This window comes from Balaenoptera musculus, chromosome 1, assembly GCF_009873245.2.
Source record: "Balaenoptera musculus isolate JJ_BM4_2016_0621 chromosome 1, mBalMus1.pri.v3, whole genome shotgun sequence".
In the NCBI taxonomy this organism is placed as follows: Eukaryota; Metazoa; Chordata; class Mammalia; order Artiodactyla; family Balaenopteridae; genus Balaenoptera; species Balaenoptera musculus.
This window is the reverse complement of record NC_045785.1, coordinates 101,046,744-101,069,273: the sequence shown is the minus strand read 5'-3', so window position 1 is coordinate 101,069,273 and position 22,530 is coordinate 101,046,744. Positions and strand designations below refer to the sequence as shown.

Below are 22,530 nucleotides of genomic sequence, written 5' to 3'. Positions count from 1 at the left end.
GCAATGAAGAGTGGCCCCCGCTCGCCGCAACTAGAGAAAGCCCTCGCACAGAAACGAAGACCCAACACAGCCAAAAATAAATAAATAAAATAAAATAAAATAAAAATAATAAATAAATAAAAGTTTAGCACAATAAAATTGAGGTCTTCCTGTATTTTGCTGTAACCAGGACTCTGTGTTACTGTGGAAGGAGCATGAGATTTTGGTCCAGAGAGACTTGGCTTTGCATTAACAATCAGAATGACTTTGGGCAAGGCACGTCTCTCCCCAGAGCCCCAGTTTTCTCATTTGGGAAGCAAGGGTAAGGTACTCCTTGCCTTATAGCATTGTAAGCAGGATCAAATAGATAATATTTGGAAAGTGCTTTGTATACTATAAAATGTTATGCATGAGAAATATATTCTTTTTGTAACAATATATAGAGTAAGGGTCCCTGAGCACTCTAGATGGCAGTTGTGCTTCCACAAGATTTGAAGTAAATTTATGACTTAATTCATTAAATAAATTCTGTCAGGTGAATTTCTGCCAAGTCAGGAATATTTCTTAAGGGGTGTGTGTGTGCGTGTGTGTGTGTGTGTGTTGAGAGTTTGATGAATGTACCAGCATATTCCCCGACCACAGAAAGCTGTTCTCAGGACTGAAATCCTGAGGATCTTGACTTTCCAGAAGCCTGGACGATTTCATTGTGTTTCGCTAGGGTGGAAAATAGTCATCAGTGGTCCAGTCATACAAGAAAACTACACGTGAAGAGAATCCAATCCACAGGAAGATTTAGAGTATTGAAATGCAATTTCTGGCCTACCACAGATATCTTGTCTAAAATCCCAGGGTAAACACTGAAGGCTTCACCTGTTTTTCACAGTCAATGCCTAAAGCTATAAATAGGTCTAAAGCTCATCTGTCTCCTTTTAGCAGAGAAGGGTCAAATTACAGGGGCAAAGCAAAATAATAAAATGAATGTCAGCGTGTTTTACAGTGTCAGCCAGTCATCCCTACAGTCTCCTGTCTCTTCCTTTCTACTGTGCTATCCTAGAATCAAGGATCCCAGCACAATGTCTCTGTTGAAACTTCCAGGTAGGTGTGCAAAAGTGTTTGGAGAGTTCACTGCTTTTAATATGCAATCAATCCTTTAACTATCATGTCAGCTCGGGAATCCTTTATTTAAGGTTCATAGTATTTTTAACTAATACATTTCAGGGAAAGACAAGACAAGGTTTTCAAGGGGATTTTGGTTTTTAGTTTTAGGAGGGAGGTAGTCTTCTAAAACTGTAACATGTAGTAGCATCCTTGATGATCCCAGTAGAAAACTGTGTAAGATATTTATTATCTACTCTGCTAGTCTAAACAAAACCTGTGCTGCCACACTTGGGAGAAGGGTCCTATACAATGTCTTTAGCTATACCATTAGCTGAAAATCATGAGAATAATGGCAATATTAATATTAACCTGTGTATTCTGGTGGTTCACAATCCAGGTTTGTACACAGAGTAATTTTCAAAATAATAATTTTATAAGTCTTTTTCATTATAAAAGTAATACGTTTCATGTGAAATAAAAAGAGAAATTTCACTGAAAAATAAGAGTAATAAACACTCATTTAGAGAAACTGAGAAATTTAGAAAAGTAGTTATAAAAAAAAAAACCCCACAATCCTCATCATCCAAAGATAACTTTTAACATGTTAGTGTTTTTCTTTCAAATTATTTTCTTTGAAAATTTAAAGAATTTTTTTAAAAAACCACAGTTGAGATTATATTATACATGTGACTTTGTATCCTGCCCTTTTTTTGGCTTCACATTATAACTTAATCAGTTACCATGGCACTCCAAACTCTTCCTAAACATCATTTTAAATGGCTGTATAATATTCCATTTTCTTAACCAATCCCTTAAGTTCTTTATGATTTTTTTAAGTATAAATGTGCTCTGACAATAATATTTGTACCTAAAGCTTTTTCCATGTTTAAGGATTATTTCAGTAGAATAGATTCTCAGAAATGGCTGTTTGGTAGGTGTTAACTGTTTACCAAATAATCTGTTTTCGTTTACCTGCAATCAGCATTGTATGAGAGTTTCCATCCCTCTTGATCGGGTTTTTAAAAATCACATTTTACAAAGAGTACCTTTTTAAAATTATAAACATAAATTTAAAGAAACAAATTAGAAAGGAAAAGAATACGAAGAGATATATAATAACTATATTCCCAGGGTTTTCTATTGGCAGCAAATTGTAGAAAAATGGAAGAATGAGCTTTAATAACACATCCCACCACACCCCTTTCTTATACCAACCTACCTATTTCTATTCCAAAGCACTGATTAGTAGCCACAATGATTTTTGAAAGTTGTTCATATATTTCATCTTGTTCTATTTTATTTCATACAGCTGAAGAAAAACGTGAGTATTTTGGGCTATTTTTCCTGCCATTTGCCAAAGTATCAATTTCTAAAAGATACTATTATTTAATTCAGAAGCATGGGTATTTTTCAGCAGTGTTTATTAATGATACCATTAAAAGCCAACAAAGATTTATAATGACCATAGATCTCCCGTAGCATAGCAAATGAACTCATGAATTTTCCTGCCTCCAAAAAAAAAAAAAATCCCTTTTTTAAAGAGAACCTCAGAGGGCATTCATTTGATATTCTGAAATAAAATAATCTTCTCCTTTAGACATTAGTTAAGGGGATCTACTGAGTCCTGCCGTAGTAAACCCTCCTCCAATGCAAAAAATTCCATGGTGAATTTTTGTGACTGGATAAAGTGAAACCCATTTTTTATAAAATTGTAACTTTTTATGTATGTTCCCCTCCATCTCAAGTCAGACTTGTCCTTTGACGGACTGATAGTACTCACGGTGCTTCTGAGTTCCTCTATGAGGTGCCATGTGGCAGATGAAAGATCTACAACCTATCTTTCCTACACGTTAATAAAGCACTGCTGAGAAATAAGCATGTTTCTCTGGGTCTGTTGGGTGAAGAAGCAAGCATGATATTTCTTTTCTCAAGAGTCTTGCACTTCCCATGTTAATAATAATAATCCCCAACTTCTGGATAGTACTGTGTAGTTTTTAAAGTATTTCTTGTTTAATCTTTACAACAATTCTCTGAAGTTGACATTATTATTATTAATATTCCTCTTTTATGATGATGAACACTGAGGCTCCTAGTGATTATATGGTTTTCCCAAGGCCACCCAGCTGTTACAGACACTTTTTCTCACTCCTAGTCCAGTGTTCTTTCTGCTTCACCACTCTACTTCTTGTTTCTATTCTCTTATCTATTCTCTGTCTAAATGTGGATGTCCTAACCTCAAGACATTGCCACTCAGATGCTCCATCATCTCAAACATGCTCAAAAAAGAACTCAGCAATTATCTATACAAACCTCAGGGAGTCATCTGCACTTTACTCCATGAATTAGGTTGTCACCAAATCTTATCTACTCACCTTTTGAAATGTCAGTTTCACTCTTTCCTTTCCCTAATCACCACCACTCCCTGAAGTATTTTTGAAAGGCAAAGCTCTTGAATTAGGAATCAAATTTCAGCTGTGGTTACATGAAGCCAAAACAATTGGTTGATTCAGTGGAAGGAAATATCAACCATATAATTTTTGGTGATAATGTAAGCTACTTCTTGAGAGTAGAGTCTCTACTTTTCAACTGTCTATAGTGACTTAGGGAGATACAACCTAGTAAAAACAATGTTTCAAAACATGAAACAAATAGATATGTGCAGTCCCACATAATGGATGCTTGTTTTGGAAGACCCAGATCTCAAGCAAGTAGGATTTGGTTCCTGGGACTCCATTTCCATACTTTCCTTCCTGAGACCTCCAAGAGCATTGCCACAGACCCGTCATGACAAGCCAGTTGCATAGTCATCTTCATTCTCCTCCTCCTCCTCATCAGAGCCCACTGGCCTATTTCCATTTGCTCCCCATGGTACATGAAGCCTCTTCTAATTTCTGCTTGTCATTCATCTTTTAGGTGCATGTGCTTGCCTGTGATGCTCAGGGAGGAATGATACTATTTCTGGGGAACAGTTGGCTGTGGGATGGGGAGGTATTCTCAGGTCATCAAATGTATCTACTTAGCGTTTTGTTTGTTCCTTCATGGATCTTGGTGCTTGCCAAAAAACTAGGGATAGCATCCAAAGATGCTTGTCAGTTTCAGGAAGTGCTTGAGCTCAATGAGACAAATAGATGCATGAAGTTCAGCCAACATATTGGGCTTCTCTGTTACTCTGCTGTGACAAGCCAGGTTTGAAAACTGGCTGACCTGACTGTTAGCGTTGGTGAAGTTATGAGTCAATTACTCTCATTTCCAATGTATGCTTCAGCCTATACTAAGCCATACCATTTATCATTTCCTTAATAACCCAAACCTAACCCCAAATACCAAATATCAGTCTGAGCAATGCTACCAAATTATGTCATTCAGTTTAATCTGGTGTTTTATTTTCCTTTAAAAAATTGCTCTAAAAAAGCATTTTCACATACATTATCTCACTTGATGTCACAACAGCCTTGTGAGTGAGGTTTGTAGGTATTCGTATTCCCACTTTATACATAAGGAAACTGAAACAGGAGAAGGTGAAGGAGTTGGTAAGTACAGAACAGTACTTGAATACAGTACACTTACCTAAATTGTAATTGAAAATGTGTCATTGTGGAGACTTGTATAGACATTGAAGGGGCAGGAGTGGGGGCATCTATCTTTCTGCATGCAGTTTGCTTTGTCATCACATGAAGAATGTTTCTGTCTTCTGCTGTTGCTCCAAATATCCAGCTGTTTGCTATTCTCATTATTTGCTACCTGCTCTTTTCTGGAAATACCAAGAGACTTTTAGAAGTATCGGAGGTTACAACTACTCAGATGGAAACAGCCGGGTGTCTGGAAAACACAGTAGAACTTAACAGAAAAGCAGATACCTGATGGCCATCACCACCCTATATGATAAAACTGGTTGTCTTGTATCCTAAGGATCTTGGGGTTGTTCATTGCCAGGCTAAAGGTCATCCTTCCTCCCGTTTTAAGAATGGAAAAATTAAGGCAAGCAAAAGTAAAATGGGCTGTCCAACGGTCACTCATTATGGAAGGCCACATGTCCACAAGAAATGGGACTCCCAACACTAGGCAGTAAATATTAGTGATTCCTCTCCCCCCAACACCAGCACATCACCAAGTCATCAGGATTTGAAAAAAATGAGGTTGTGATGTGTGACAGAAACACAATATCTGTCTTATGAGGAAGAAAGGCCTTAAAGTACACATTTATTTCTCAGAACTATTTAGATCACTTATTTTGTTCAGGAAGAAGAACGCCAAGGACCAACAACCCTATCCACATCTTTAAAACCGTCAGAAAAACTCCACCAATCTGATAGGAAGGACTATGCTGCATGGTTACTATGAAATCAAACTTAGCCCCGCCAGAAAGAGGTGATCTTGGGTTAAGTGTTAGTCCTGCAAGAGCCCAATCCCATCTTTAGGACACTCCTAAAGTGTGCTGTAAGAATCTGACCCGTGATTCTGAGAATGGATTTCCAAGCTACCCACACAGAAACCCACTAAAGAGAGAATAGGCATGAAGCTCCATCATGTTTCTGGCACACTAGGCAGAGAGCAGGGGAGCCATGTACCCAGGGCAGTCCTTAGCACTGTGCCTTATGTGTAGCAGAAACTCTCGGATGACTCCTGAGAAAGTGCTTGAACACTAACACGCAAAAACCCCTTTTAGCTATTGATGATGCAATGCGGAACTTTGCTGAAAAAGTGTTTGCCTCTGAAGTCAAAGATGAGGGAGGCTGTCATGAGATCTCCCCTTTTGATGTGGATGAGGTTTGTCCAATTTTGCACCATGAGATGCGCGAACACCTATTCCAGCTGGAGGCTCAGTCCACCCCCACAGAAGGCAGAAGGTAAGTGGTGTAAGTGGAATGTTTAGTACGTTGGTACACAAGGAAGGGGAAATGTCAGGGCAGATGGTTCACTCTGAATGGTGATTCAACTTGGAGGAAAAACTCTGTCAGAGTTAAACCCACACTCCCTTCAAACACACACACTAAATACACTAGGGCGAAGCGACGTGGACCAAAAAAGAAGAAAACAGTGGCCTTCCTACCTTCATCCAATCTGCCTTTAGTTGAAGCATTCCTGTTCACCCAAGCAAGAGGACATGATCTACCATGTGATTGTTCCAAACCAAAGTGGGCTGATGGCTGCTGTGCACACACTCAATTTCCACACTTATGAGTGTAGAAACTGGAACTTAAGAGCCTCATCTTTGGACTCTGTCCTTAGTCAACCTTAGTGTCGTGCTGCCTGATAGGAATCCTGCCCTCCAGCCAGTCTGACCTCCTCCAGGCCTCAGGGATACAGCCCTCTGTTTCTGCCCTCAGGCCCTGCCCATCCTATGCCTGTGATGCGTAACTACTGCCTTCCCTGAACAGATCCCTCTCCACAAATTCTGTTTATTTTCCCTTCTTTGAACTACTCTGGTACTCACTACTTGTCACTATGTGCCACAGTTTAGTCCTCAAACCTGTTGTTGACCACTTACTTGGACCCCCCCTCCTCAAAACACTCCCCTCCCCCAACCAGCTCCATGGGGAGAAGGTCATTCTGCAGTCCTTCCCTTGGTTTTATTTCTTTAAGGAAATAACAACAATCCACCTTCTTTGGCATCCCCCATAGGACCTAACATAGGGCATGGGTCAAAGTAGAAACTGAATAAATACATGTTGATTTGAGGAAGTAATGTTGATTAAGCAACTTACAAGTTCCAGGTAGTGTGCTAAGCATTTTATAAACATTAAATCTCACAGAAATCCTGTATGGTAGACATTATTACACCACTTTTTTAGAGAGAGAGACAGAAGCTCACAGAATTTAAGGGACATGCACCAAATGACACAGGTACTAACTGACATAGCCTGTGCTTACTGCAGCACCCAGACTGCCTGTTCTGCTGGGAGTGGGCCTCCTGTGCAGGACAGTGTCATGCTGAGAGTCTTCTAGTACGTTCCCTAAGGCCCACCGTTCCAAGGTATACGAGGACGAAAGGAACACTGTAACATGATACCCCTTTCCATAAGGTTGGATCCTATTTCTGACACCCAGCCCACATTTAATTTTCACTGTTTTTCCTCAAAATGAAATTGTATAGTGGAACATCAACTTATCACAATGAAAATCCTAATGAAGATAAAGTTAACTCTTTTTATTTTTCAATTTCAGACCCAGAAAAAAGCGTTTCTTTGGACATAAGACCATTAGTTTGTCCGTTCCACAAAGTGAAACATCTTCCACCACATTGCCCCACATTGATGAATACAGTTCTCCGTCTCCCGCCTACCAGACAGTGCCTGATTTTCAGAGAGTGCAGATCACAGGCGATTATTCCTCTGGGGTGAGTTGCTTCTTGCCCCTCACACCTAGCTGCTAGGAAGATACTCAGCTTGATTGTTTCAGCTTCTTTCCTTCCTCCCCTTCTTTTTGAGGAAGGTGTTAGCTCACCTGTCCTTTGCTATACTTCATTATCACATTTCAATACCAATATGCTATGACTTTTAAAAAAATTTTATTGAAGTATGATTGATATACAATGTTGTGTTAACTTCTACTGTACAGCAAAGTGATTCAGTTTTACATGTATATATATTCCTTTTTATATTCTTTTCCATTATGGTTTATCACAGGATGCTGAATATAGTTCCCTGTGCTATACAGTAGGACCTTGTTGTTTACGATATGCTATGACTTATATTTCTGTTTTGCTTTTATCATCTCACATAATTTCTCCTCCTTTATCTCATTTGCTTGCACATGCGAATACGCAGTAGAATGTGGTGTGTGTGTTACTGAATACAGAGGACAGATTTTGAAAGAAGAACCAAAGAGAGTAGCAACTGAACTAGTCTCACTGAGGGCATCATAAAGCAGGAAAGGAAGCCTCAGGGAGGCCCAGGGGGCAGGGTGGGGAGGGGCTCTTGGGGAAAGATGGACCCAGAGCAGACCTAGAATGGAGAGACGGGCTGCAGGTAGCATTAACCAATCAAAGAAAACAGATCAGGAGAAAGAGAGAGAGAAGAGGAAAGAAGAGTTGAGAGACCAGAGAAAAGAAGATGAGAGAGGACTTCCCTGGCAGTGCAGTGATTAAGAGTCCGCCTGCCAATGCAGGGGACATGGGTTCGAGCCCTGGTCCGGGAAGATCCCACATGCCACGGAGCAACTAAGCGCGTGAGCCACAACTACTGAGCCTGCGCTCTAGAGCCCGCGAGCCACAACTACTGAGCCCACGTGCCACAACAACTGAAGCCCGTGTGCCTAGAGCCTGTGCTCCGCAACAAAGAGAAGCTACTGCAATGAGAAGCCCGTGCACTGCAACGAAGAGTAGCCCCTGCTCGCCACAACTAGAGAAAGCCCACGCGCAGCAATGAAGACCCAACGCAGCCAAAAATAAATAAATAAATAAATTTATTTTTTTTAAAAAAAAGAAGAAGATGAGAGAGAAGTCAGAACATTCTAATGCAGCTATTGTTTTTTGACCAACTATCCTCTCCAATTTCATCACAGATGCTTACACAGTAGATTATTGCTTGGAACAGATTCTGGTACTGGTATGCCACAGGGATAGTAAACTCAGGTTGCAAGCAACTTGACCTGCCTGTCCTATCCAGAACAGTTGGTCAATAAATAAATCTCTGCCACATGGACTTGCAAAATCAGCATCATATTGGAGAAATTGCTGTTTAGCCATTGGTCTATGCTCCAAATATAGTTTTAATGACAAGTCCTAAACCCTCTTCTCATGTAACTGACCCACTAAGGGTCAGTCCCAAGATATTTAAAAATGACAGAGCAATGAAATGGACACTATTCTTGTTTATTCGTTTTCTGCATGATAACATGTGTGTTCTATAAATGGCAGGGATTTTAGATGTTAAATAACTGAAACGAAATGTTTAATAGCAACGTGGAAAACAAAGTTTGGAGAAGGCCAGAGTTCAAAAAAACCACAAATATTAAGAGACAAACTTGATCCCTATGTGCTTGGTGGAAATGAAAACAGGAATAAAAAGAAAGAAGATGAGAGGAAGGACAAGGCTCACAGAAGTCAGGGATTAGCTTCTCCTCCTATAAAAGCTGGAGGGCACCTGAAACTTTGGCCTGGAGTCTTTTTTTTTCTTTCTTTCTTTATTTATTGTTTATTTTTATTTTTTTAAACATCTTTACTGGAGTATAATTGCTTTGAAGAACCAAGTATGTGGCTACACCTGTTGGCTGAAGGTGACTGAGCTGCTGAGCTACACTCCACCTAGTTGTGGCCTGTACCTGAATCAGTCTTTGCCTTTATAACTGGACAGAGAAGTAAAGGGGGAATTAGGGCTAAGTTCCCAAGGCCATTCATCCCAGATAAACAACAAATTCAATGCAATCAGTCTTTATTGAGCACATACTCTGTGCCAGGCACTGTATGCTAAGTGCTGAGGACGAGAAGGTGGATAAGATCCAGCTCTTGTCCTCAAGGAGCTTTTAGATGGGTGGCCCATTAGGTAGCAAAGGGACAAGCATGCTATTGGAAGCAGACCCCCAGACCTAGCACCTGTGCCAGACTCTCTTGGCCAAGGTCAGCAAGACATTAAAAAGAGTTCAACTGTTTAGGATTAATATCTGGACTTCAAACCATTGGGAACAAGCTTACATTGGTCCCAGAAAGTCTTTGGGCTCTGATGATGAGCATGCCATGATTTAGAGTTATAACTGTTTGGGCATGTCAAGCCCAGCCAGGAGTTGGGGATGGGGCCAGGGAAATAGACCAGTTTTAGGAAATTTCTAGCAGTTCTAAGAAAATTTTACTCTAGAATCTCTGTTTTTAGTCCCAGATAAAATTCTGTTCAAAACCATCCCAAAGAATGACTTCTCACAGGATGATGTCTTGATCTGTCTCTAGCTACAGAAGGCAGTGCATGGGTGACAGGGTTTGAGGGAAGTGTGACACCTTATTCCTCCCCCAATTTTTCCCACACTGATCAGCAGGTGATTTGAGTTCTCAAATTACACCAACGTTGTCTTTCAGTTGAGATATTGTCTTCAGAAACCCATACATAAAATGTTCTTTTGTTACCTGGAGAAAGTATTGTCCATGTTAGAATGGGTTCTTTTAATCATATTTGTTAGATAATCACTGCTATCTAGCAAAAACCAAAAACAAATACAGGACTGTAAGGAAAGACTCATAGGACAGACACGTTTTGGCAGAAATGGAAGAGTGATTAAAACTTCAGGGCCTGCTCCTGAAGGGACCCAGGGCCCAAGTTGAGTGAGAAGTAGGAGCTGCTCAGCAGGGACTGTGACACCCAGGAGAGCTGGGAGGTGCCAATGACAAGCTTTACCCACTTCTCCAATTTTCACAGGAGCTACTCTGAAATTTTCTTGGTAGGTTACGGTTGAAGATTTCGAAATGGTTTGCAAAGGTCTTTATCGGGCACTGTGTATACGGGAGAAGTATATGCAGAAGTCGTTTCAGAGGTTTCCAAAAACCCCTTCCCAGCACTTGAGGAACATTGAGGGTGAGGCTTGGGTACCAAATGAGAGCTTCTCTCCAGGTAAGTGATGTTCTTATATAATGTCTGGAACATAGCTTTAGGTTTAACTACTAACTATTAAATGTGCCCCATGATTATAAGTAACCCAGTTTTAAGATATCATAGTCATCTTTGGCTCCACTCTCTCTCCCGCCCAAGTGCCCAATCACTCGATTCAGTCTGTACAGTATCTCTCAGAACCAACTCTCTTCACCATTCCTCAAGCCCTAATTTAGGTGCACATTTCTCTTTGTCCAGATCATTGCAATAGCTTCCTAACTACTCTGTTAAATTCTAATCTCACTTCCTTTCGGTTCATCCTCACTTTGGTACCAGTTATTATAAAACAGATCTGAGCACATCCTTCTCCTGACAAAAACCTTTAACTACTCCCCCTACAAAGTTAAGTCCAGTCTTGAGCCTGGCATTCAAGGCCTACCACCATCTAGCCTTCTAACTATGTTTTATTTATCTGTTATTTATTTATTTTTGGACTTGCACACTCAATCTATTTATAAACTTACCTCCTTTACTCCACCTTTGAACTCTTTGTCCGGGTTGGAAGCATATCCTGTTGTCCATTTAGTTCAGCACATTCCTGCCCCTGTACTGTTGCCATGCCATTCCCTGTGCTGCATTGCCCTTCCTTTCGCTTTTTTACTATATGTCCAAATGTCCAGATCCAGTCTCATCCTTCAAGGTGCAGCCCAACCATTATCATTTCCTTCCTTCCTCTTCCTCTGACCTCCGGATAAAAGTAAACTACATGTTTTGACTTTCCATTGCACTTTATTTACATATCTCACTTTTTACTTTCTGTCTTGTATAGTACATATTTTAAAACAATCAGATTTTAATAATTTCTATTGTATAACTGTATCATAATTTATTTAACCAATTCCTATATTTAGGCATTTAGATTTCTGACTTTTAAAAGTTTATTTCCAACAAGGTTACAATAAGCATCTTTATTAAGACATCTTTGTACAATTGCTCTATATCTTTAGGATTAGACTTCTAGAATTGAAATTCAGGGGAGGCAGCTATTTAAGGTTTTTGAACTATCAAATTGTTATGTTGTTAAAGATTTCCAGTTCTAGAGCTTCTTCTCTTTAATTCCTTTTAATATTAAAATCATATTAAACATGTTCCAGTTTGGTAACTCATAACATTGGTTTGTTCATCTTCTATAGTATTGACATTTAGGATGTTTGTCTTGCCTTTGTTTCTCCTAAATTATACTTTATCTCTCTAGTATATTTAAGAGTAGGGACTCGAAAGTTTATATTTGACATAGCAATGTACTGTCTCACTTGTTTCGTGTTCCTTATCTCAGTTTTGGATAGAAAATGTGCCAACTTTTTCTTTTTTTTTTGGTCATCAAAATTTATACAGCAGGTTCTTTTTTTTTTTTTTTTAAATATATATGTTTCTTAGTAAATTTATTTATTTATTTTTGGCTGCGTTGGGTCTTCGCTGCCGCACGTGGGCTTTCTCTAGTTGCAGCGAGCAGAGGCTCCTCTTCGTTGCGGTGTGCGGGCTTCTCACTGTGGTGGCTTCGCTTTGTTGCAGAGCACGGGCTCTAGGCACAAGGGCTTCAGTAGTTGTGGCACGCGGGCTCAGTAGTTGTGGCTCACGGGCTCTGGAGCGCAGGCTCAGCAGTTGTGGTGCACGGGCTTAGTTGCTCCGTGGCATGTGGGATCCTCCCGGACCAGGGCTCGAACCCGTGTCCCCTGCATCGGCAGGCGGATTCTTAACCACTGTGCCACCAGGGAAGCCCTATACAGCAGGTTCTTATTCGTTATCCATTTAATACATATTAGTGTATATATATCAATCCCAATCTCCCAATTCATCACACCACCACACCCAAACTTTTTCTTTCTATATTATTTTTCTCACTCTGGCTGTCTTACAAACAGGAGAATTTCTGATGCCTTGGGCACATACTTGTTGAAAGTAAAAGAAGTGCTTTAAAGGCTGTGACAGTATGGAATTTGTTCTTGGCTTTCTTAGGTTGAAATTGTTATCAGTGGAAAGAAGGGGACCTTTATCCACATGATCCCTTCTCAAATCCTTTAGCAAAAATTGCATGTGCTTTAAAAGGTGGGAAGTATATTATAATTACAATAAGAATTACAACTCTTCGGGCTTCCCTGGTGGCGCAGTGGTTGAGACTCTGCCTGCCAATGCAGGAGACACGGGTTCGAGCCCTGGTCTGGGAAGATCCCACATGCCGCGGAGCAACTAGGCCCGTGAGCCACAACTACTGAGCCTGCGCGTCTGGAGCCTGTGCTCCGCAACGGGAGAGGCCACGACAGTGAGAGGCCCGCGCACCGCGATGAAGGGTGGCCCCCGCTCGCCGCAATTGGAGAAAGCCCTCGCACAGAAACGAAGACCCAACACAGCCAAAAATAAATAAACAAATAAATTTATTAAAAAAAAAAAGAATTACAACTCTTAGAATTTATATTTATATTAAAAACCACTCTAGATGGAGCACAAAGGATTTTAGGGCCATGAGACTATTCTGTACGGTACTAAAAGGGTAGATACATGTCATTATGCATTTGTCAAAACTCATAGATAGAAGGTACACCACCAAGAGTGAACCCTAAGGCAAACAACACTATGGACTTTGGGTGATCATGGCGTGTCCGTGTAGGTTCATCGATTGTAACAAATGTTCCGCTCTGATTTGAGGTGTTGACAGCGGGGGAGGCTGTGCATGTGTCGGGACAGGGGGTGTGGGGACTCTGTACTTGGCGCCCAATTTTGCTGTGAACCTAAAACTGCTCTAAAAAATTAAGTCTATTAAAAAATAACCACTCTAAATTAAGACTGATAGAGAAGCTTGGTTTAAATAAGGAAAAAGCCCAAACTCTAGTTTTTTTTTTTTGTTTTTTTTTTTTAATTTTTTTAGTTTATTTATCTATTTAATTTTGGCTGTGTTGGGTCTTCGTTTCTGTGCGAGAGCTTTCTCTAGTTGCGGCAAGCGGGGGCCACTCTTCATCGCGGTGCGCGGGCCTCTCATTGTCGCGGCCTCTCTTGTTGCGGAGCACAGGCTCCAGACGCGCAGGCTCAGTAATTGTGGCTCACGGGACTAGTTGCTCCGCGGCATGTGGGATCTTCCCAGACCAGGGCTCGAACCCGTGTCCCCTGCATTAGCAGGCAGATTCTCAACCACTGCGCCACCAGGGAAGCCCCCAAACTCTAGTTTTTAACGGTAGTTTTACTTTTATTTCTACGTAGTCATCTCAAATGTTAATAAAATGCTCTTAACAGGAAGACTTTAACAACTTTAATAAATAACGAAAATGGTTTGTAAGTAGTATTGCAATTATATAAACAGCAATTCTGAAGAACTTGAAAATCATTCTTACACTAGATACAATGTTATAGTTATTTTATACTACTAATTTAGTCACCTTTGGGAAATAATGTAAAAATAAACTTTAGCTTAGCTCTGGGTAATTACAACTTATGACATACAGAATTCCATACAAATGAGATCTTACAGTATTTAACTTTGGTTATTTTTATGTGGTCATTCATCCTATGTGCTGATATATTATTGTGTGTTTTATTGAAAAAGTCTTTACCCCTCCTCTGAAGAAGAGAGAAGACCCCTTCCGAACAGATAACCTCCCAGAAAACCTCGGTTATCACCTCAAAATGAAGGACGGTGTGGTTTACATCTATCCTAATGAAGAAGCAGCCAGCAAAGAGGAGCCTAAGCCACTTCCTTACCCAAATCTGGAGACCTTCTTAGATGATATGAATTTTTTACTTGCTTTAATTGCCCGAGGACCCGTGTAAGTGTTAAGACCTAAACTACTGCTACTATTACTACTACTGACAGTAAGGCTACGTATTAATTAATTGCTTACAAGGTTCAAACACTATGTTAAAACCTTCATGTGCATTGTTTCTTTTTCTCCTCACAATCGTTCTATGAGGTGGGTATTTTTATAACTCCCAATTTACACGCTGAGACTTTGACGAGTTAAGTGATTTGCCCAAAGTCACACAGGTGGCTGAGACAGGCTTTGAGCCCCAATCCTCCCTCATTATTATTTATGTACAATTTTGATGAAAAGATTAAGTCCTTGGAGCCCAATACTTTTCAAGTTAGATTAATGCAGAGTAAGCCAGTTCCATTTGGAAACAAACATAATTGTTTTCTACAGGTTATAAGGGTCCTGATGGTTTTGAAATTGTGACTGTTTTCCTTAAATGTCTGGAATTTTTTACAATCATGATTTAATTTTCACAGTAAGACCTATACCCACCGGCGCCTGAAGTTCCTCTCCTCCAAGTTCCAGGTCCATCAGATGCTCAACGAGATGGATGAGTTGAAGGAGCTGAAGAGCAACCCCCACCGGGATTTTTACAACTGCAGGAAGGTAAACATATTCGCTGCTCAGGGGTCATTCCTGGACAAAAACATTAATCCACTTATTTCTTGAACAGGACAAGAAAGATACTGTTTTACTGATTCATGTAAGATTTCTGCAGGTTCAGTAGAATTTCATGAAAGCAAATAGATGATGTCTAAAAGATTAAAATGCCTTTTCTACTGTTTTCCGCATAGAAAGGTTTATCACATTATTGCCATACAAAATTATAGTTATCATCAACAACAAAAATAATAAAAACGAATAGAACCTCAAAAACCGCTATTCTAGGATTTGAAAGGTCTTCATTCTAGTCCTCTTTCTTCTACTTCCTGACTGGAAGACATTGGTGGGGGGGGGGAGTGATTAAATATTTCTGAGTTTCAGTTTCCTCATTTGTAAAACTGGGAAATATATCTGCTCAATCTAGCTCACAAGAGGATTGTGAATAGCAAATGGAAAACTAATCAACTAGAAACACTTCCAAGATGTGTTCTGACCACTTAAGTGATTGCAAGGAAGAGGGAGTAGGAAATATATGAGCAGAGGTTTGGGACCAAACCCTGGCTCAGCCACCTGTATAACCTTGGGCAAATTACTTAATCTATCAAAACTTCCGCTTATAAAATTGTACTCATAAAATTACCTAACTTGTAAGTGCCATCGCTGTGCCATGGCTTAATCATTTCAACCTTTCTCCCTTTGGGGCTGAAAGCTGTAGCAGCTGCTTCACTTCCAGCTGTGTCTCATGGGTGGAGAATTGTCCCCAAGACTTTTGTGTGGATCAAATGTAGGAAGTAAATTTGATGCACAGATATCCAAGAGAAGCAGGCAATATTATTGTATCCAGCCTAACCTTTCACATCCTCACAAGGGCTCAAGAAGGTGCTATGGGTTCATTTTTTGCTCGGCCACCTCCACCAGCTGCGAGGTCACACCCCTATCACATACTCCTTTCTCCCATCACAATGGGATTGGCAGGCACCACAGAGCAGCATAACTCAAGCTGATTGTTGGTTTTTCTTTCTCTGAATGTACACACAGGTGGATACCCATATCCATGCAGCCGCTTGCATGAACCAGAAACATCTATTGCGCTTTATTAAGAAATCCTACCAAGTTGATGCTGACAGAGTGGTCTATAGCACCAAGGAGAAAAATCTGACCCTAAAGGAACTTTTTGCTAAATTAAAAATGCATCCCTACGACCTGACTGTTGATTCTCTGGATGTTCATGCTGTAGGTTGAAAAAATAATGTCAGTTTCATCTAATACTCAGAGCCCCACACGCCTTTCTCCTACAAACTCTCCCTTCTCAGAGCCCGCTAAACTACGTGGGCTTACCATGCTGACTGAAAGAACCCATGGACAACTTTGAGGTTCTCTCATTGTCAGCTGTATTGGATTCCATTCTTGGAGCCCAAGCCCTTCTCCTGTTTAGTTTTTTGTTTTTTTTTATAACTTTATTTTATTTTATTTATTTATTTATTTATTTATTCGTTGCTGTGCGCGGGCTTTCTCTAGTTGTGGCGAGCTAGGGCTACTCTTCATTGCGGTGCGCATGCTTCTCATTGCGGTGGCTTCTCTTGTTGCGGAGCACGGGCTCTAGACACGGGCTTTAGTAGTTGCAGCACGCAGGCTCAGTAGTTGTGGCTCGTGGGCTCTAGAGCACAGGCTCAGTAGTTGTGGCACACTGGCTTAGTTGCTCCGCGCCAAGCCCTTCTCCTGTTACCAGGCCCCTGTTCCTTGTGGCCATTCCCTAACTCTCTGTGTTCAGGCAGCTCTGATAAAGATACACTTGTGCTCCTGTTTCCTGATGCAGGGACGTCAGACTTTCCAGCGTTTTGATAAGTTCAATGACAAATACAATCCTGTAGGAGCAAGTGAGCTACGGGACATCTACCTGAAGACAGACAATTACATTAATGGGGAATATTTTGCCACTATCATCAAGGTGAGGAGAAATCAACCAGATCTACGGTACCTGGCCTGGTTCTTGAGGAGGGGGAAGAAGAGAGGGAGGGAAGGAAGGAGAAAAGAGGGAAGGAAGGAAGGAAGGAGGGAAGAAGAAAGGGAGGGAGGGAAGAAGGAGAGAGGGGAAAAAGGAAGGAATAAAGAGGGAAGGAAGGAAGGAAAGAAGGGAGGGAGGGAGGGAGGAAGGGTGCTATCCCTGGGGTCAGGCAATACACAAATGAATGTGATCATTTCTTCTGAAACATTCACTGTAATGATTTTAAAAGACCTTGATTCCTAGGACAGAGACACTAAGGGTGTGGATTTGGGATTAAGGACCTGGCTCTTCCAGGCTTTTGGAGTTGTAAGTTCAGGAAGAATTAGGATCAGAATCCATCCTGATCTTCATGACACCTGAACATTAGGAGGCAGGAATGACAGGTGCAGTTGGGAGATGTGTGTTTTGGGAGATAGGGGGCATATGAAAAGCTGAATTTCTTTTGCAGCAGTGCCTTGGGATTTCATCATCTTTAGTCTGACTCTTTTTCTCTCTAGACTCCATTACACCCTATCAGTCTTTTAGCCTGACTAGCTCCCCCTCACCTCTCAGGCTCCTTACATCTTAACCTTGATAGTTTTCCTCCGACTTCCTTTCACATTTCCTCTGTTCTTCTTAGTACCCATCTCCTCTCCCTAGACCCCACAGGTTTAGACCCCTGAGGGACCTGTGGGAATTCCTGGCTTTGGACTCCTCTCTTGGCTTTGCAGGAGGTAGGTGCAGACTTGGTGGACGCCAAGTACCAGCACACTGAGCCCCGCCTGTCTATCTACGGCCGCAGTCCTGATGAGTGGAGCAAACTCTCCACCTGGTTCGTCCGAAACCACATCTACTGCCCCAACATGACATGGATGATCCAGGTCCCCAGGATCTAGTATGTACCCACCCACTGGAAACCCTAAAGCCTGCCTTCATCCCACCTGCCTCACCTCCTCCACACCAACAAGGAATGTGCAGCACATCTGGACAGAAATAATCTTTGTTAAACAGCACTCAGTACTGGGGCCCGGGTGCCTGGTTTTGTCCACTCTGGGTTTAGCACTCTCGATGACAGACAGGAGTTAGGAGGATCATTTCAGTTCAGTTTTCTAACCAGGTTTTTTGGTTTTGTTTTTTAAAACAGGGGACTTTATGCAGATCACAAAATAACTTATTGAGAATGATTAAGACTTAGGATAAGAACTATATACATTTTACTATACATTTTCTTTCTCTTGGTCTTCCTCTCTGTGTCCAGTTCACTCTTTCCCATGCGCATCTGTACGAGGGTGTACCTTTCTTGTATCAGAACCTCTACCACTGTCTGCCAATTGTCTCATCTACAAGTGCTCAAGTTCTCCATAATTAATGAGTATTTATCAATAGTGTTATCACCTGCTAATTACTCATTGCCCTCAGGGATGTTCATATCATTGATCTTTTATCCAACTTAAGTGTTTATATATTGTCTGGCCACCTACCTCCATGCTCTGTGTGCCCTGTGACAATGCAAGAGTTTTATCCTGTCTCTTTAGCCAAAAAAAAAGTAACTTTCTGACTGGAGTAAAACATCCTGCCTAATATCATTAAGGCAGAGATATTAAGGCATTAGAGTGTGGTGGTTAGAAGCATGGGCCCTGGCTCTGGACTGGCTATGCTTGAATCCTGGGTCTACCACTTACTAGCTGTGTGACCTTTGGCAAGTTGCATGACCGCTCTGTGCCTTAGTTTCATCATTTTTAAAATGGGGTCATAATGGTACCTAATTTATTGTGTTTTATGAGGATTAAATTAGCTAATACTTCTGGCCACTTAAAAGAGTGGATGGCATATATTGAGCGCCATATAAGAATTTGTTAGATTGCCCCCTGGCTACAGCATATCAGAGGTGTTCTTGATACTGTTTCATGCTCACGATACCACACACATAAAAGTCATTGAACCTTTCATGACAGAGTTCCCATACTCTTCATTTTCTATCTGGACTTAGCTGTGAACGTTTAGTTTTCTTACCACAGAGGATTTGTAGAAGATATAGGGGCATGTGGTCCAGCAAGAAATTTATACCTCTTATTCCAAACCCAAACTGAATCCTTCTTTATGGGTAACCAAGAAGAATGTACCAGAGTGGGGCTTCCCTGGTGGCTCAGTGGTTAAGAATCCGCCTGCCAATGCAGGGGACACGGGTTCGCGCCCTGGTCCGGGAAGATCCCACATGCCGCGGAGCAACTAAGCCCGTGAGCCACAACTACTGAGCCTGCGCTCTAGAGCCCGTGCTCCGTAACAAGAGAAGCCACCGCAATGAGAAGCCCACGCACCACAACGAAGAGTGACCTCCGCTCGCCCCAAGTAGCGAAAGCCCACGTGCAGCAACGAAGACCCAATGCAGCCAAAAACAAATAAATAAATAAAATTTAAAAATAAGAATGTACCAGAGTGGACCTAGGATGGAGACACTAGGTCTTCTCCTGAACATGGCGTTTAGTCCTTTGCTTGCTTTTGGTCCTTTGCTTTGAACTGTCAGTCCAAAAAAGCTTTACCTCCTAAATTCTCTTCATTCCTGCCTCTAGTGATGTGTTCCGATCTAAGAATTTCCTTCCACACTTCGGAAAGATGCTGGAGAATATTTTCATGCCAGTGTTTGAGGCCACCATCAATCCCCAGGCTCACCCAGACCTCAGTGTTTTCCTCAAGCATGTAAGCATGGCCCTGAAGGCCTTCCTATGGCTGCACATGACAGCCCGCCTACCTAGCCATGATTAATTCTTGATGCTTATCTCTGACATTTGGTCCTTGCCTTTGGAAGCTGAAAGTTTGTCTGAGGGCTGGGACCCTGCGTTCAGACTGAACCCATTACGTGGCTCACTCTTCTTGACAGATTACTGGCTTCGACAGCGTGGATGATGAGTCCAAACACAGTGGCCACATGTTCTCCTCCAAGAGCCCTAAGCCCCAGGAGTGGACCATGGCAAAGAATCCATCTTACACTTACTATGCCTACTATATGTACGCAAACATCACGGTGCTCAACAGCCTGAGAAAGTAAGTAGATGAGAACTGGAGCTAGAAGGAGAATCTATTTAACACACCTCTTTCCTCATACAGTGGCACCCTAGGTGGTTGAGGGCCTATGCTGCTGGGATGCTGCCAGCTGGCCCAGAGCAGAAGTTTCTTTCCCTTGTCTTTTTCTTCGGTTTCTTTATTTATTTAGGGGCAGGAATGGACAGTTTGGAGCCTTCAGTAACTTTCACAGTTCCTTTTCTTTGGAAGTTTAGGAATTTACACTAATCACTGTGCAATTTATTATAAAATTCCATACATTTTACCCTTCTTGATATATCTGGGTAAGGAATAAATAGAGGACTATCATAATGGGGTTTTCTGGAAATGTTTCCCCGCTAAAGTGTGAGTAAGAGAAACAACGACATGGTGATATTGGTAAACTTTGGGTGGAAACTGAAGATGCTTCTGTTCAGGTAATCAAAACTTTCCTCCATACCCTCATATCCTATGTTGTCTCTTTTTTCAAAAAGCCTGTGTTTGGGAAGAATTAAGATTATGATTTGGAATTGTCAGTTTTGCTGAATATTTTGGATACCCCACTCCCTTTCACTCCCTTTCAGAGTGTTCTGGTGTTTCCTACCAGATTTTCTTATAAATCACTCTATGCCCAGAATTGTTGCCAGGTCCCAGTCAGTCACCTGTGATTGCTATAGTAGCTCCGTTTCCCTAGGGAACGAGGCATGAATACGTTTCTGTTCCGACCTCACTGTGGGGAAGCTGGAGCTCTCACCCATCTCATGACAGCATTCATGACAGCAGATAATATCTCTCATGGCCTGAATTTGAAAAAGGTGAGTTGGAAGCTCTCTTCTCAATATTAACTTTTATATTGGAGCTAGAGGAACAGAATTTTTTCCCTTATCATTTTGTCACAAGTCATTATCAACACTGGAATCAAATTAAAGTAGAGCAAAAAAAAGCTTTTTGAGATTATTTAGTGCATTTCATTTTACAGAGGCCCGGAGAAGTAAAGGAACTTGCTCAAGATTACCTAGCTAGTTGGTGGCAGGGAGGAGTTAATGCAGATCGCCTGACTCGCGTTTTAGAACTCTGACAAGGGATAAATCAGAGGCAGCTTGGCTTACCTGAAACTGGTTTTCACCAGATTTCATGTTATAGCATGTTTTAAAATGCCTCTGGTGTGAGTCAGAACTTTCTTGTAGACAAAAAAAAATGTTTCAAGGTGAAGTCTTTTGCCTAAGATGGGCCATCTAACTTAGACAATTAAAACGCAAACAACTGGGTTTGACTCAATGCTTCTGAAAATTGATCCCAAATAAATTTCTTCTAAATAGTATTTACATTTAAAAACTAGCATTCTTCTTTACAAGGGGATTTAAAGAATAGGTGATAATTTTGTTGAAAGGTAAAACTTGAGGTAACCAGGAGGTTTTAACTTTTCTAGTTTGTATCCCTTTTTCAACATTAAAAAATTTTTTTTTCACTCTTCCTTTACAGAGTCCTGTGTTACAGTATTTGTTCTTCTTAGCCCAGATTCCCATCGCTATGTCGCCATTAAGTAACAACAGCTTATTTCTAGAATATGCCAAAAATCCTTTTTTAGATTTCCTCCAGAAAGGGCTAATGATCTCACTGTCTACAGATGACCCGATGCAATTCCACTTCACCAAGGTACACATATGGAATTTTGAGTAATACAAGTATATTTTTGCTGAAATGTTGTTTACCACCCAGAATTTTAAAGTCGAATCAAGATATTTCATTATTCTTTTGGTGCAGGATGTGGGTTATTTCTTTTAATGCATTCCTTTTTCTTCCTTTTTTCTTCTTCTTCTTTTTTTTTTTTTTGCCTTATTTAAATAAATAACCCAAGGAGCCCCTAATGGAAGAATATGCCATTGCTGCACAAGTCTTCAAGCTGAGTACCTGTGATATGTGTGAAGTGGCAAGAAACAGTGTTCTGCAATGTGGAATTTCTCATGAGGTAGACCTGCCCTTGATTGGCTGTCCTTCTGAGTTTAGAATTTGGTAACTTGAATATTGAAAAATTAGTTGGGGAAACATGTTGAAAAATTATTTCACAAATCATGTGCAGTTACTATGGACAGGGGCTAGAAAAAATTATTCTGTCTCTCTGGCCATGCTTTTTGGGCAAGGGAAATAAAATATACTTGATTTCTCAGCAGACCTTGCATATTGAGGTACTGGATGAGTGCTTTTAATGGTTTATTGTTTTCCTCTTGCCCATAGCTAGCATAAGGAAGGAATCTTTGTGGAGGATGTAATTATTGTCTATATCAGGGTAAAAAGAGACAACAATCATTCTGTTTCCTTTTCTCTTATAGGAGAAAGCAAAGTTTCTGGGCGACAATTACCTTGAAGAAGGCCCTACTGGAAATGATATCCGAAAGACAAATGTGGCCCAAATCCGCATGGCCTATCGCTACGAAACCTGGTGTTATGAACTTAATTTAATTGCTGAAGGCATTAAATCAGGAGAATAAAACAAATAAACCAAATAATAATA

General features: G+C 40.9%; 1 protein-coding gene across 1 annotated transcript; it reads left to right on the top strand.

Moving 5' to 3' along the window:
• The first annotated feature begins 953 nt into the window (after positions 1-953).
• Positions 954-22,530, top strand: AMPD1 (adenosine monophosphate deaminase 1). Its single transcript, XM_036849442.1, is given in 18 exon segments — positions 954-989; positions 991-1,042; positions 1,045-1,074; positions 2,387-2,398; positions 5,744-5,924; positions 7,243-7,414; positions 10,448-10,613; positions 14,188-14,407; positions 14,869-14,998; positions 16,034-16,228; positions 16,812-16,943; positions 17,711-17,874; positions 19,550-19,676; positions 19,858-20,021; positions 20,713-20,833; positions 21,501-21,674; positions 21,877-21,987; positions 22,349-22,530. Coding segments are annotated over 18 exon segments (2,346 nt in total). The 3' UTR covers positions 22,508-22,530.